General features: G+C 43.7%; 1 protein-coding gene across 1 annotated transcript in view; it reads left to right on the forward strand.

The window, feature by feature from the left end:
* Glt8d2 (glycosyltransferase 8 domain containing 2) overlaps positions 1–14,992 on the forward strand; it is a 30,543-nt gene that overhangs the window by 4,532 nt on the left and 11,019 nt on the right. Inside the window, exons 2-3 of the mRNA XM_026397952.2 lie at positions 8,303–8,348; positions 11,108–11,200. Of these exons, the coding sequence (XP_026253737.1) occupies positions 8,330–8,348; positions 11,108–11,200 (112 nt within the window). The 5' untranslated portion in view covers positions 8,303–8,329. The remainder of the gene's footprint in view (positions 1–8,302; positions 8,349–11,107; positions 11,201–14,992) is intronic.

Consider the following 14,992-nt stretch of genomic DNA (forward strand, 5'->3'; position numbering starts at 1 on the left):
ATGAGGGAAGTTGAATGGACAACTTATTGGTTGATGTTATCAATGTTACTTTTCTTAGGTGAAATCGTGGCATTGTGATGATATAGGAAGATGTGTGTGTGTGTGTGTGTGTGTGTGTGTTTTTTTGTTTGTTTGTTTGTTTTAGGATGTCCTTGCTTTATTTTTAATTAATGAATGTATTTATTTTTGGTACCAGGGACTGAACCCAGAGATGCTTTACCACTGAGCCACATCCCCAGCCCTTTTTATTTTTATTTAGAGACAGGGTCTCACTAATTTGCTTAGGGCCTTGCTAAATTGCTGAGTTGGCCTTGAACTGGAGATCCTCCTGCCTCAGCCTCCCAAGAAGCTGGGATTACAGGTGGGTGCCACTGTGCCCAACAGGATATTTTACTCTAAGGGGAGATCTGCTGAAGTATTTAGGGGTGAAGTGTTGTGATGTCTGCAACTGCAAGTACATAGAGAGAGCCGTGGAGTGAATACGACAGATTAGCAGTTGATGAATGGGCTGCAGAGTACGTGGTGGGTGCTTATCTCAACTTTTCAATAGACTCAAATGTTTCAAATGAAACTAAGAAAAGGAAAATCAAGCCAGAAGTCAAGCTGAATGTGTGTTTGAAATAAAAAACAATAAAAATAAAAATAATAAAAAGGTGATAATTATTTTTTGATATAATTATCAAGCAACAACAACAAAAAAAGCTACTGAGACAGTTACGCCACCGATTACTTGGGGAAGAGGAGGGTGGGGAGGATCTCTGGGCGGGAAGGCCAGGCGGGAGGTTCTTGCAGAGTCAGTGTTGTTCCTGTGCAGTAAGTGGGTGGCAGAAGACAAGGGGGCAAGGGGGTGGATTCAAACAGTCCTCAGAGGCGGAGCTGGCGGTGGGATCAGGAGGGAAGTCGTGAGGTCCCCAGGGAGCACCTTCGTGGCTTCTGTGTGGCGGGTTTTCATTTCCCTGAATACCATACACGGTTCTCAGCAGCATCCTAAAGGAGTCGGCTGTACCTTCCTCTCTCCAGTCCATAAATATTTTTGAGGACCGATACTGCCAGGCACCTGTCTAGATGTTAGCAATTTGTCAATAAAAACAAAAACAAACTTTCCTGCCTCGGGGATCTTATAATGTATCCTTTGGAGGGGGAACCATAAACCATAACAAAGAGGCAGAATGGCAGATGGCAGTAATTGCCGAGGAGTTGATACATGTGTGTGTGTGGATATATATCAAGCCACTTGAATATCCCAGGAGAACATTCCAGATGTAGGGAATGGCTAGTAGAAAGGCTGGTGAAGTCTGTCTGGTAGGGAAGCCAGTGATCATGGAGATCTTGTGGGAGGACATTGAGGGACTCAGCTCTGACCCCGAGACAGACAGGCAGGCCTCAGAGGGTTTGGAGCAGAGGCTCTGGCTCATAGTTTCACAGGCTGACTGTGTTTTTTGGTTATGAAATCAACGGGAGGGAAACAGCCATGGCATAAGACAGTCAAAGAGTCCAAGGATGGTGGTCAGCCAGGGTCAGGACCTGAAGGTGGTGAAAATGGTGGATGTATTCTGCAGGAAGAACAGACAGCATTTATTACCAGTCCACATGTGGGGCAGGGAAGCAAGTGGGGTCAAGGATAGCACCAAGTTTAGTTTTTGCTGGAACAATTAGTTCCATTAACTGGTTTGGGAGAGCTGGTTAGGGTGCCTGGTTGGGGGAGGCCTCATGAGCTCAGACACATGGGCACCTTCAAGTGGATATGCCAAGTGACCCGTTGGACTTAGGAGTCTGGAATCCACATGGGGACAGAAACGTGGGAGTTGTTGGCCTAGAAATGGTATTTAAAGCTGTGAAACAGGAGGTTTCCTCAGAAGAGAGTTCTCAGTAAAGGGCTGTATGCTGAGGTGTTCTGAGGCTCAGGAGGTAGGAGCAAAGGAGACAGTTGGCAAAAGAGACTGAGAGTGAGCTTCAGAATGGCAGAGGAAACACTGGGTGTGGTGAGGCTTACCTGCTATTCCAGCGGCTCCTGAGGCTGAGGCAAAAGGATCTCAAGTTCAAGGCCAACCTCAGCAACTTCCCAAGACCTTATGAAAGCAAAACTTATAAAAAGGGCTAGGGATTTGGCTTAGGGTAAAGTTCCTAGTCCCCAAAACAAAAAGCCTCCCCCATCATTCCCTCCAGCTGTCCATGCCTGACTCCCTGTGAGTGTTCTGTCTCTTCTGAACTTGGCTCCCCTGTCACTGATACCACTGGTTATCGGTGACGAGTTCTACTTCTTCACATGTTTAAGTCTGAACATTAGAGAAGCACGCCGAGGCAAGCATATAAAGCAGGGTTTATTTACAAAGGGGTAACAGACTTCTCCTGGGAGGGAGAAGGGGCCATAGCTGGCATCCTGGTATCCCGAGAAGCGGGGTGTTCTGCCCTTTTTGTAAGTCCTAGGCTTCCTTTGTTCTCCTGGCCTCTTCCCCTTATCATCACTCTCCTTCCAGCCTATGTGATAGGCCTAGAAATGCTGCACAGTGGGGTGGCCAACAGGTGGGAAACAGGTGGGCTGAAGGGGGAAGGGCAGGATGGAGCAGCCCTGGACATATTAATTAACAACCTAATAGCTCCATGTAGGGAAGGCAATTCCTGGGACAAGGTACCTTAGCCACAGGTTGGAGCAGGAGCAGGTTCTTGATAAGGGTGGAGGAAGGACTCTGAAAGAATTAACATTTCAGTCCTTCAGGGGACAGTCTCCAACTTGCTGGACTCACTCAAAATTGGCCTCCTTGATCCAACCTGACTCGATTTACCTATCTATACTGACTGCCTAATTCTGACTTCACAAGTACCCCCAAAAACACAAATTCACAGCAGCTTAAAAATGCATGGGTTTATTCTTCTCATATGTCTGGAGGATGTGAGTATGGAAGGCATTGATTCTCCGTTTGATGTCAGGGCTGGCTGTTCTCTGCAGCTCTTGCCCTCTCCCTCATAGTTACAAGATGGCTGCCTAGCTCCAGCATTTGTGGGCCCAGGCAAGGCAGGAAGAAGGAGGAATTGCCCCTTCATCCAGAAAGCAAAAGCATCCCCAGTGTCCCGGCAGATTTTTTACTTTAGTTCATCTGCAGATCTGCATAATGTGGCTCCTCCTCGCTGCAAAGGAGGTGAGTGAAGTCTGTATTTAGGTTTTTCTGCCTCTTGTGGAAATGGGCAAGGGAAAGAGGATGGGCACCTGCCAAGAATGAGAAATGACTCAGATGCAGTCCCTGCTCTCAAGGGGCCTGCCTTCTCACGAGGAAGTACAGGCCTGAATGGAGTGGTTTGCATCAGTTCAGGAGCCACGGGAAGCCTTCCTGACCCCCCACCCCCACCCTCTCCTCACCGCTGGCACAGTGCATGCCCTGGGCTCACACTGCCAGGTCACCTCAGCATCCTGCTGTCATCCTGGGTCCTTCACCCAAGTGTGGACTCCCTAGGGACTGGCCTCTGAATCTGTGGTCCTGGTGTATTAGTAGAGTCTCAATAAATACCTGTTGACTGAATGTATGAATAAATAGGTGAAAGGAATCACCCTAATTTCCTTCCTGTCCTGGGCTGGGCACTTAATCCCTCTCGGCATTTTCATCAATTAACTTCATATTTACATTCTCTCAGCAAAATCTCTAACTCTTCCGAGAAAATAGCCCTAGCTCCCGCACCTCCTCCAGCCACACCCTACGTGCCTGCAGGGGATTAATGCACTGCTGAGGTTGAGGCTTTCTTAACCCAACCATTACCCAATCATTTCACATCTATTCCTTCTTTCTTCCTTCCTTCCCTCCTTTCTTTTTGTACCAGGGATCGAATCCAGGGCACTTAACCACTGAGCCACATTCCCCAGCCCTTTTTATTTTTTTTGAGACAGGACCTCACTAAGAGGCTGAGGCAGGCTCTGAACTTGCAATCCTCCTGCCTCAGCCTCCTGAGCTGCTGGAAATACCTTTACACTTCCTTGCATTTTTTTCGCACACTGAGCTTTTGGGGGACAACTCATATCTAAACATAAGAAAGTAGAATTGTTATGTAACATGTGGTAGTTCTATTTTTTGAGAAACTGCCTTGCATATAACAGGCAAGTGCTCTACCACTGAGCTACACTCCCAGCCTTTGGTTTTTGATAACAGTCATTCTATCAGGTGTGAAGTGGTATCTCGTGGTTTTGATTTGTGTGTCTCTGGTGATTCGTGATGTTGAGCATCTTTTCATATATACCTATTGGTCATTTGTATGTCTTCTTTTGAGAAGTTTCAGGACCTTTGCCCATTATTAAAATCAGGTTATTTATCAGGGGCAGTAGCACACACTTGTAATCTCAGCTCTGGAGGCTGAGGCAGGAGGATCACAAGTTCAAGGCCAGACTCAGCAATTTAGTGAGATTGTAAGCAACCTATGAGACCCTGTCTCAAAATAAAGAATAAAAATGGCTGTGGATGTGGCTCAGTGTTTAAGCGCCCTTGGGTTCAATCCCTGGTACAAAGAAAAAAAAATGCGGTTATTTGGCTCTTTTTGCTATGGAGTTACATGAGTTCCTTATATATTTTTGCAATCTTAATTTCTTATTGGACATATGGTTTGCAAACATCTTCTCCCATTAAACTTTATATCTTTTTTTTTTTAAAGAGAGAGTGAGAGAGAGAAAGAGAGAGATAATTTTTAATATTTATGTTTTAGTTCTCGGCGGACACAACATCTTTGTTGGTATGTGGTGCTGAGGATCGAACCCGGGCCGCACGCATGCCAGGCGAGCGCGCTACCGCTTGAGCCACATCCTCAGCCCTAAATTTTATATCTTATATTTAAATGCTTGATCCGTTTTGTGTCTACTGTAAGAAAAAGATCTAGTCTTACCTTTTTTTGCCATCAGACATCCAGTTTTCCCAACCTCATTTATTGAAGAAACTATTTTCTCCCCATGGTGTTTTTTGGTACCTTTGTGGAAAATTCGTTGGCCATGTATGCCTGGGTTTATTTGTAGGATCTCTGTTCTGCTCCACTGATCTCCATGTCTGTTTTTATGCTGGTATCCTACTGCGTTGATTATACGGCTTTGTAATATTATTGGAAATCAGTAGTATTTCTATTACTGTGAAAAATGGTGTTGAATTTTGAGAGAGGTTGCATTGACGCGGTAGGGTGCTTTGGGTGGTACGGTACAGATGTTTCAACAACACCGAGAATCCTCATCCCAACCACTTTTTTGAAGACAAGAGTCCTATAATGGTGGTAGTCTGGCAGAACAGTCTGTTTCAGTCATAATGAGACAGAGACTCAGAGAGATGGAGAGCTTCCCTAAGGTCCCACGGTCATAATGAGGCTCCTGCTGTTTGCCAAGTACTGTTACCAGAACTTTCCACTCCCCATCACCCTTAGTCTTCACAAAATAGTATGATGATGCTCATTTTCTCCTACCTTTCATTTGGGAAAAAAATGTTTTAACTTATAGATAAATTGCAGAAAGTGATAACGAATGCTTATTTACCAGCTCGATCAATTATTAACATTTTGTCACATTGACTTTCATCTTAATCTCTCTTTCTCCATCTATACATACAGGCCCCCACACTCCTGGGCCTCTTGATCCTTCACCCCTGAATACATATGTGTCATTCTACTGTCAAGAATGAGTTCCTTCATGAGCACACCACAATTATTCTGTTATGCTCGAATTCGGGACCCCCAAAATACCACCAGAGACCAAGATCGATGTAAACAGCAAAGAGGTGTTTATTGCGAGCTAGCTCGGTCCTCCACGCGCACACAGCAACTGGTGACGCTGAGAGGCCCTGAGCCCAGGGTTTGCAGCAGTTTTATACATTATTTGGAGAAGGCAGGGACCCCCACATACATCATAGCATCTGTTAGCAAATCATCACACACCACGGGAAAATCAAATAACAACTCTAAAACATGTTTAGCACATTCACTGGCGGGAACAAGTTGGGTAGGGGTGATTGGTCAGTACAAAAGAGGTATTCATTTGAACTGATTGGTTTAAGCCAAGAGGGGTGTTTGTGCAGAACTACATGGTTTCCCAACATGTTATCAACCACCATAAACTACTGGGAGGGTCATCTGGCATCCCAGGTATTTCCCTGTCTCATGCTGATTGGTGGCTGCTAGGGGGTGGCTATGGATCCCCACCTAGCCTGACTGAGTCAGGGACACCTGGCTCAGCAAATCTCTCCTGTTATTTGTAGATAAACAACTTAGCAGGGTGGGAATGTGCCTAGGAGTGTTCTTTCCAAGGACAAAGGTGATGTCCCTTCCTTGGACAGGCTTTGCTCTGAGGTAGAGGCTGGTTTTTCAATCCACCAAGGAAATTCAACATCAACACTATCATCTTTTCCCTGATTTCCCTAATAATAGTCTATATAACTGATTTTAAATATTTGGTCCAGGATGCAGTCAGGGCTAAAGCATTTCATTTCATTGTCAAGTCTCTACAGAATTTTAGCTTTTTTTTTTTTTTTTTTCATGATATTGACATGTTCCAAGAGGCTGGGGCAATTCTTCAGAATGAAGCACAATTGTAATTTACCTGTGATCTTATCCATGATAGAATCCAGTGGAATATCATTGGCAGGAACATACCAGTGCTCATCACATCTCAAGAGTCCTTTTGTCATGAGTAACTAATCTGTGGGGTGAGACTGGGAGACCACGTGTGTCCTGTTCCCGTGTCTCCTTTCACTCAGTCACATTAGCATTCATTGAAGGTTGGCTTTTTAAATTTTCTTTCCCTGAATTAGCTATTAATGTGGTGGTTGGAGAATGACATTATAGCCATTTAATAGGTGATGAATCTTAAGTTTCCAGGGGGAGGGGGTCTTGTATAACTTCCCATTCTTGTAGTTGTGCATGATGAGGAGTTACACTGGTCATGAGTTCTTATATGAACGTGGAAAGTTATCTCTGACTCGTTCCACTCTCTTTCCTGTTACCATCCCTCTCCCTTCCCTCCATGCCCTTTTGTCTAATCCAATGAACCTCTATTCCTGCCCCCACTCCCCATTATGAGTTAGCATCTTCATATCAGAGAGAACATCTGGCCTTTGGTTTTGGGGATTGGCTTATTTCACTTAGCACAATATCCATTTACTGGCAAAGGAAATAGGAGCTTTTAATACTGAATTATCTGGCCCCTGTAAATATACATATATACACATATACGTATATGAATACCAGCTTGACCACAGCAAAAATGCTTGTAAGGGCTCCTGCTGGCAAGAAACCGAAACTCTATTCAAAGAAGTTTAAGGAAAAATGGGGAATTGATTGGCTTGGGTCGGTGGGATGCCCAGGGAGGGGCTCACCTCCTGGACTCAGAGTTTGCCATCCCCTGACTCTGTCTTCTTTCTACCCCGTGGTCCAGATGGTTACCTCCAGGGAGCTGGAGGGGGAGCCACGTGGCCAAAGGCCATTGGAAGCTTATATCTTCCCCCAAAGTTGGACAAACACATTTCACTGAAATCATAAAAGTACCTGAAACCTGATCTCAGAAAAACCTTAAGTAATGTGCTGTGTTGATCTGATTCTTTCCCAGGGTCTAGAAGGGAATGAAAAGGGCCACTCTCAAGGCACCTGGAGTTTCTGGGTGTGCAGGATGCATTCAGGGAAAATAAAAGCGAAACTGTAGCTGGTTGTTTAAAATACTTATCTAATGATTGAATTTCATTTTTTTCATTGAAAGTGCCCTGCTCCCCTGTGCTTGTCTAAATACCCATTGCTTCTCCAAATGAACATCTAAGATATTGTAATAACTGCATAGATAGATAAATTATAAACTGGGAAAACCAGGAAGCAGAGTAATAGGTGACTCCGAGAACAGAGAGTTTGTTAACTTTCTCGACTTCGGAGCACAAATGAAATATTCCAAAATATAGTGAAAACTTATGACTATATTGCAAAGTGATGAAAGCAGAAGACAGGCACGGGGTTGGAACATTAGATCAAAAAGATCCCTCGCAAGATATTCCCACCTAGCTCCTCTGCTTTGCTGGCCCAGAAGGCTAATGCAGCTTCTTGGAGAAGGTTAAAAAGCCATAAAGACAAAAGACCTCTTCCGGGCCCTTTGCAAGGCTTATTCCACCAGATGAACCACTTTTGAAGAGGTAGGCTGGACATTTAAGAAATATCGATTTTCTTTCCCTAATTCTAGATTCAGAACAGTAAAGGATGATGCCACACTTCGCTCCATGTCTGGCTTTTAGAGAAGACTTTGTCCGTAACCCTTGCTGGTGACTTTTGAGTTGCTTCCCTTTTAAACATAACTTTATTCTTCAATCCACAGGTTACAGTCTCATCCACGTGGATACCCATGGCTCTGTTAAGAAAAAGTAAGATGATCGCTTTAAAAAAAATTGTTGTTGTTGTTGTCGTTGTAGATGGACAGAATGCTTTTATTTTATTTGTTTTTTTTTTTATTTTTATGTGGTGCTAAGGATCCAATCCAGTGCCTCACGCATGCTAGGCAAGCGCTCTGCCATTGAGCTACAGCCCCAGCCCAGATGATCGCTTTTGATACTAATGATCAGAGGAAGATATTCAGCTGGAGGGTTTTGATGTTGAGACTTGGCTAGCTTTTGTTCTCTACTCTCTTTTGAATCTGCTTTGATTCCTGTGGAAGGTTGTTAAGTGTTTTGGTCAGAAGTGGACCTATAATGAGCAGGGTCATGTATTTTTATAAAACCTGCTAATACAACTTCTCTTCTCATTCTAAATAAATATTCAATTGGGCATGCATCTCAAAGTCCCAGCTTCTCAAGAGGTTGAGGCAGGAGGATACCTTGAATCCATGAGTTTGAGACCAGCCTCAACATAGTGAGACCCTGTCTCAAAAATAATACCAATAAAAATAAATAAATACTCATGTTCATGTATAATTTAGCATGTGTAATTTTGTATTTTTGTTCTTAAAGGGTCACCTCAAATCTTCAAATGTATTGAAACCCGGATAAACCCCCGAGTTTAGACAAGTTGATGTGTGAATTTTTTGGGGGGGAACACACTAACCTAATCTTGTTACTCTCAGGTTAGAGTTGCCTGTTAGTATATGAAAACACAGGTCATCCCGTTAAACTTAAACTTCAGATAAAAAAGGAATAACTTTTTAGTGTATATATATCCCAAATGTTGCATGAGACACTCTTTACCAAAAAAAAAAAAAAATCCCTTTTTTTTTTTTGTAATCTGGCAAATGTACTCATTGATAACAGCCATAGTTAGAATGAATAGATGGTTGAAGATACTGGGCCACCTCTCCAAACCTGTGCAAATGAACATGGTCAGACTGAGAAACAGTAGAACTTTGCCCCTTCTGCTTTCCTATAGTTGTTTTAAACTGAGCCTCATGTCTGGTTGTCCCTGGCTGAATCTGATGACCCAGAGAGAAGTGGGATCATTGAGCCTCAGAATGTGTTTTTTCAAGGTATTGGGAAAGACTGTCCAACCTCCTTTTGTTAACAAATATGAAGACAAATGTCTTGGAGCCAGAAAATAAATCAATACGAGGCCAATAAATTAAGTATCTTGATGCAAAATAATGATAATACATAATAATTATGAAATCTTTATTGTGCCTGCATTGCCTCTGTTAGCTCTCAAAACCAGATTGTGAGATAATGCTTATTATTATAATCCCTACTTAGCAGACAAGTACATAGAGGCTCAGAAAGGTTAAGTAATATGTCTGAGGTCACACAGCCAGGAGGTGGGAAAAAAGGTTTGAGTCTGACTTCAAATCCCCTCCCTTTCCTTTCTACCAACTTTCCCCATACTTCAGGGGTTTGTGTACCACAATGTCAATGCACTATCTTCTTAATTTTTTTCAATATCTGTGTTCTTTCTGTACTATGCATTACTTAGTATTTTCTTTAAGTTGACTCACATTTAAAATTTAAAAGTGTACTTTATAATAGAAAGCTTTTATTCTTATAGTAAGTTGAAAAAAGTTTTATACTATTATAAAATAAGGAAGGTGATTATAAAAAAATATATTTAATTAGAAGAATGACATTTAATTCTGGGAGTAGCTTTAGTTGTCCTCCTGTACATGGAATCAGACCGACTTTTCACACCGTGATTTAATGTTGCTCAATGCTATGGACATGAATCTTCTCGGTCATTTCATGCATATTCAGTGGTATGTGTTCTATACTCAAGAAAATGCTGGAGCTGGGCCAGGTGGCATGTGCCCCTGATTCCAGTAAATTGGGAGGCCAAGACTGGAGGATCACAGGTTCCAGGGCAGCCTTAGCAACTTAGCAAGACCCTAAGCAATTTAGTGAGGCCCTGTCTCAAAATAAAAAATAAAAAGAGGGGCTGGGGTTGTGGCTCAGGGACAAGTGCTTGCCTAGCATGTGTTAGGCACTGGGTTCAATTCTCAGCACCACATATAAATAAATGAATGTCCATCAACAGCTAATAAAATATTTTTAAAAATAAAGTAAAAAGGGTGGCGAATGTAGCTTCGTGGTAAAGCACCCCTGGGTTCAATCCCCAGTACACCCCTCCCTGCAAAAAAAAAAAAAAAACCCAAACCATGGTCCTATACTGCTCCATTTAGTAGGTCCCAAGAGCAAACATTGCAAATGGTGTGGAATCTGTCCTGGGGACTTAGAACTGGAAGAAGTACTGAAGTCTTCTAACATTTTACCCAGGGTAAGAATTTTCTGCACAACATCCTTGACCAGTAGTGGAATTAATTGTAAAGCTGCTGTGTTAGAAGAGCTAAACGCAAGTACTTACAATCAGTCCTGGCACACAATAAGCATTATATAAATGTTGGCTACTATTTGAAACAAAATATTTGTGCAGGGAAAGTGGCTCCAGAGGCAGCACCCTGCAATGATTAAGTCCCCTATCTCTGCCAACAGACTGTCTGCGCTAGTGCTGGGTCTTCCTTACCTGGCTTCTGTGTGTCCCTGACAACTGTGTGCCAGGCCAGCTCTTTACCTCTGTGCCAGTTGTTCCAAGAAAGGTCCCAGGCCCCCTGAGTCTGTCCTGGAGGGCCTCTGCTCACGCTGCCATTCTGAGCCTCTCCACCTGATTTCAGCTGGCTGGGTTGGACTCTGACATGGTGTCATCGTCATTTCAGTTAATCAAGTGTTGCTGTTCCTCCTGATTGTGACCCTATGTGGGATTCTGTACAAGAAAGTTCATAAGGGGACCGTGGTCAAGGCTGAAGCAGGTAAGCAGGCGTGCAATCCACCCAGATGGCTGTGGTTTGAGATGTTCCTTTAGGTCCTTTCAGTAGATGGGTTTAGGGACATGTGATAACTCGGCCAGCTTCCAAGGACTTGAGTGTGGAGTAGCCACCCAAGGCCAAGTACTCTCTGTGTCTTAGAATGATCAGTGCTGTTCAGATGGTGGCACATGGAAGAGTCACATGGAGGGCTTGTTAAAACACACCACTGGGCCCCACCAAGAGGCTTAGAATGGCAGCTCTGAAGGGGCCCGAGAATTTGTGTTTCTGATAGAGTTTCTCCCGGTTGCTGCTGCTGCTGCTGCTGCTCTTGATTCTTGGACCACTCTTGGAGTGGGCCGCTCTGCATCCCATCCCTTGGCAGTCTCTCACCATTTTGCCTGTGGAAGTTGCCCTTTCTTTCCTCTCTCTGCTGATCCATTTCCATTAGTGCCCAAACAGCCTCATGACTCTCAGGTCCCACTCCAGCTGCGATGAGAGCCCCATCTTCCTGCTCTGGGGTGGACTGCGTGAGATGGTACTTTCGCAACCCCAAACACCCACAGAATCAGCACCAAGAAGCACTGTTTGTGTTTACTGTATATCCAATTAATTTACATTTTATATTAGGCAAATAAACACACTCATTTATGGAAAGCACAAAAGAGAAAAAAAAAATCACCTGCAACTCCATCCGTCAAAAGTAAATGCAGTTAGTGTTCTAGTGTGTGACATTCATGCCACTTTTTTTTTTTTTAAGCCAGACATTTAGGGACTAGAGACACACCAGTGAACAAAACAGTGTTTCTGTTCCCAGAGAGTGGCCATCTCTTTCTGGTTATTTTTAAATTAAAAATTACTTTAAAATAATTTAAAACATGCAAAATCTGGTCCAAGTGAGCATCGAGAGCATCTGTTCATGGGGTGTTTTTCATAGTGGCCCCAAATTGGAAATGGTCTACAGGTGGCCCCTCTGGAGAGTGGATGAAGGGGACGTGTTCTCCACACAGCACAGAGCATTTTTGAAGCTAGAAAGGACCAAATTACGGATACATGCTAAAATGTGGATGAGCCTTAAAAACATTGTGAAAGAAGACAGACCCAGAAGCCCACACTTTGCATGATCCCACGTTTATGAAACTTCTAGAAAAGGCAGTTGAACGGCAAATTTCTAGAAAGCAGATGGATGTTGCCTAGAGCGGGTCTTGGGAGTGGGTGGGCGGCACACAGGCTCAGAACCTCTCCTAGGGCTGGAGGTGTTCCACAACTGGATGGTGGTGATCACCGCACAGATTCACAGTTTTGCTAACAATCCTTGAACTGCACACTATTTACGATGGGTAAATTTTAAGGCCTCTGTATTGATTCGCTCAGGCTGCCACAACAAAACACCACAGGGTGGGGGCGGGGAGATGGCCAAAAGAATACACATTTATTTTCCCACAGTTCTGGAGGATGGGAATCCAAGATCAAGGTGCCAGCACGTGGGTTTCTTCTGAGACCTCTCTCCCAGGCTTGCAGAGAGTCACCTTCAAGAAGCCTAGGTCTAAATACAGTCACATCTCAAGTTACTGGGGGTCAGGACATTCACATAAGAGCTTTGTAGGGACATGATGAGCCCATCACAGCGTCTAAAGTATACCTCCAAAAACTGTTTTAGAAGAGAGAAAAGAAGTCACGCAAGGTCAGATGCCCTCCGAGCTTCTGGTTCTTTCTGTGTTCTTTCTTCCTTACACTTCACTCCCTGCTGGAACCAGGGCATGCACTCAGCTCATCCTCTGGGTACGTCTTAGAACAGCTGTTCAAACAACTGTACGGAAACGCGTGTCCTGACTGATTAATCAGTTTCGTACAATAAACAAAGTGTTGGGACCACAAGAGTGGATCTAATATCACATTTGATTCCATTCACTGTTAAAAAAGAATCTATCATTAAAACACAGTTCAAAAGAATGTAGTGTTAACGTGGCAAGATGGCCATGGTATGTTACATGGGAAAAGCCAGTTGCAGAGGGTATAAAAAGTAGGATTCCATTGTGGTTTTAAAATAGTACATGTCTGTAGTAATGAGTTCTTGAGAATTTACACAAAGGAGGGCTTTGGGCACACACCACACTGGTGGCTGAGATCTACCTCTCCAATGGGAGCCGAGAGATCTGCAAAATCATCACAATTTACCAGATCCTCTTCCATTTGGACTGGAAGTTTTAAAAGAAGTATAATTTTTGTAATTCAAAGAATGTTAATTCAAAGAACCAGTGTTATAAGTCAACATCTGGAGTCCCTGTGACATCACACGCTGAAGGAAAGCAAGACACCCACATTCCGCATTCTGTCCAGGTAATTTCCTTGTGATTTAGCATGCTGATTACCTGAGCCTCACTCCCATCTTATTTGGGCCAGACAAGTTGATCTTTTTGGCAAAAAACCAATACTTTCTGATTGTGAGTTTTAGCATTGGGACAGCTGACGTTGCACTTCTAGAAATAAGCATGGTTTCCCAAGAGAGGTTTGTGGGAATGGACTAATTTCCAGTCCCTTCTATCATGGTTATGTTTTCTAGTTGCTCTGGGCACCCAATGGCTTCACAGTGCCAACTCTGAATGGGTTGGCTGAAGCACCAGTTTGTTGATACCGTGGATCTAAATAGTGTAGCAGGCAATTCCCAAAAGAAGCCACAAAGAAGGACACAAGCACTGAAGAACTTCCCCACAGGTCTCCAATGTGCCTTCAACTTTTGTTCTGAAGGAGAAACTTTTTGGCAGCTAACAGGTTTGGGGGGCTTAAATTGGCCCAGCTTCTCTGGCAGTGGCGGTGTGATGCCCTCTCTTTCTTCCTCCTACCTCCTACTGCCTGCTGCCTGCTGAAGGCCTCTGCCGGAGCCTGGCAGCCAGGCTCTGCCCCCGATTTTCAACCCTTCCCTCTCTCTGCCCTAGGAATAGCCTGCAAACCATTCCTTAAGAGCCCTGTTCTCTAGGGCCAATCCATCCATTCAGTTCAGTTCAGCAAACTTTCCTTAAGCATTTCCAAGGTATGAGACTCGGTGGGGATAGTATGATGAGTTTACAGTCTAGTGGAGGAAACAGACACAAAGACTCATCAAGTGCAATGGGGTAGGTGCAGAAATAGAGGTGCCTAATAAACTCATCCATCTGTCTATCCATCCAAAATTTACTGAGGCTCTACCATGTGCTAGTCATTGGGATAGATGCAGAGGACCCAGAGATAAACAAGACAAGATCTCACTGCGTCAGTGTACTGAGCGCAGGCTGTGAGTCGGATTGAGAAAAGTTATAAGAAGTAAAATAAACAGGGCTGGGGCTGGGGTCAGTGGTAGAGTGCTTGCCTAGCATGTGTGAGGCACTGGGTTGGATCCCCTGCACCATATAAAAATTTTAAAAAATTTAAAAGAAAGAAAGAAAGAAAATAAATAAAAACAAAGTACACAAAAATAGGTAAAAAGTGGGGCCTGGTGGCTTGGTCAGCTAGATGGGTCTGACCTCTAACAGAGCAAGACTCACGGATTTATTTTATATGCATCAAAGGGATTTACTGTGAGAAAAACTTCTTCAAGGTAAACAAAAGTGAGGTCAAGGAAGAACAGGCTAATTGGGGCTTATCTACTTGCCCATATCTTTTCTCTCTCTGGGCCTCTGGTGCCTCAAAGCTATTGAGCATGTCCATCTTTCTTCCACCCCAAGGCAGCAAGCATCTGAATTCAAAGATATCATAAATTGCATGCCAGGCCTGGAATCTGCCCCATTAACAGCAAATGGGCATTTCTCTCAGCACCATCAC

The sequence above is a fragment of the Urocitellus parryii genome, chromosome 5 (assembly GCF_045843805.1).
Source record: "Urocitellus parryii isolate mUroPar1 chromosome 5, mUroPar1.hap1, whole genome shotgun sequence".
Taxonomy (NCBI): Eukaryota; Metazoa; Chordata; class Mammalia; order Rodentia; family Sciuridae; genus Urocitellus; species Urocitellus parryii.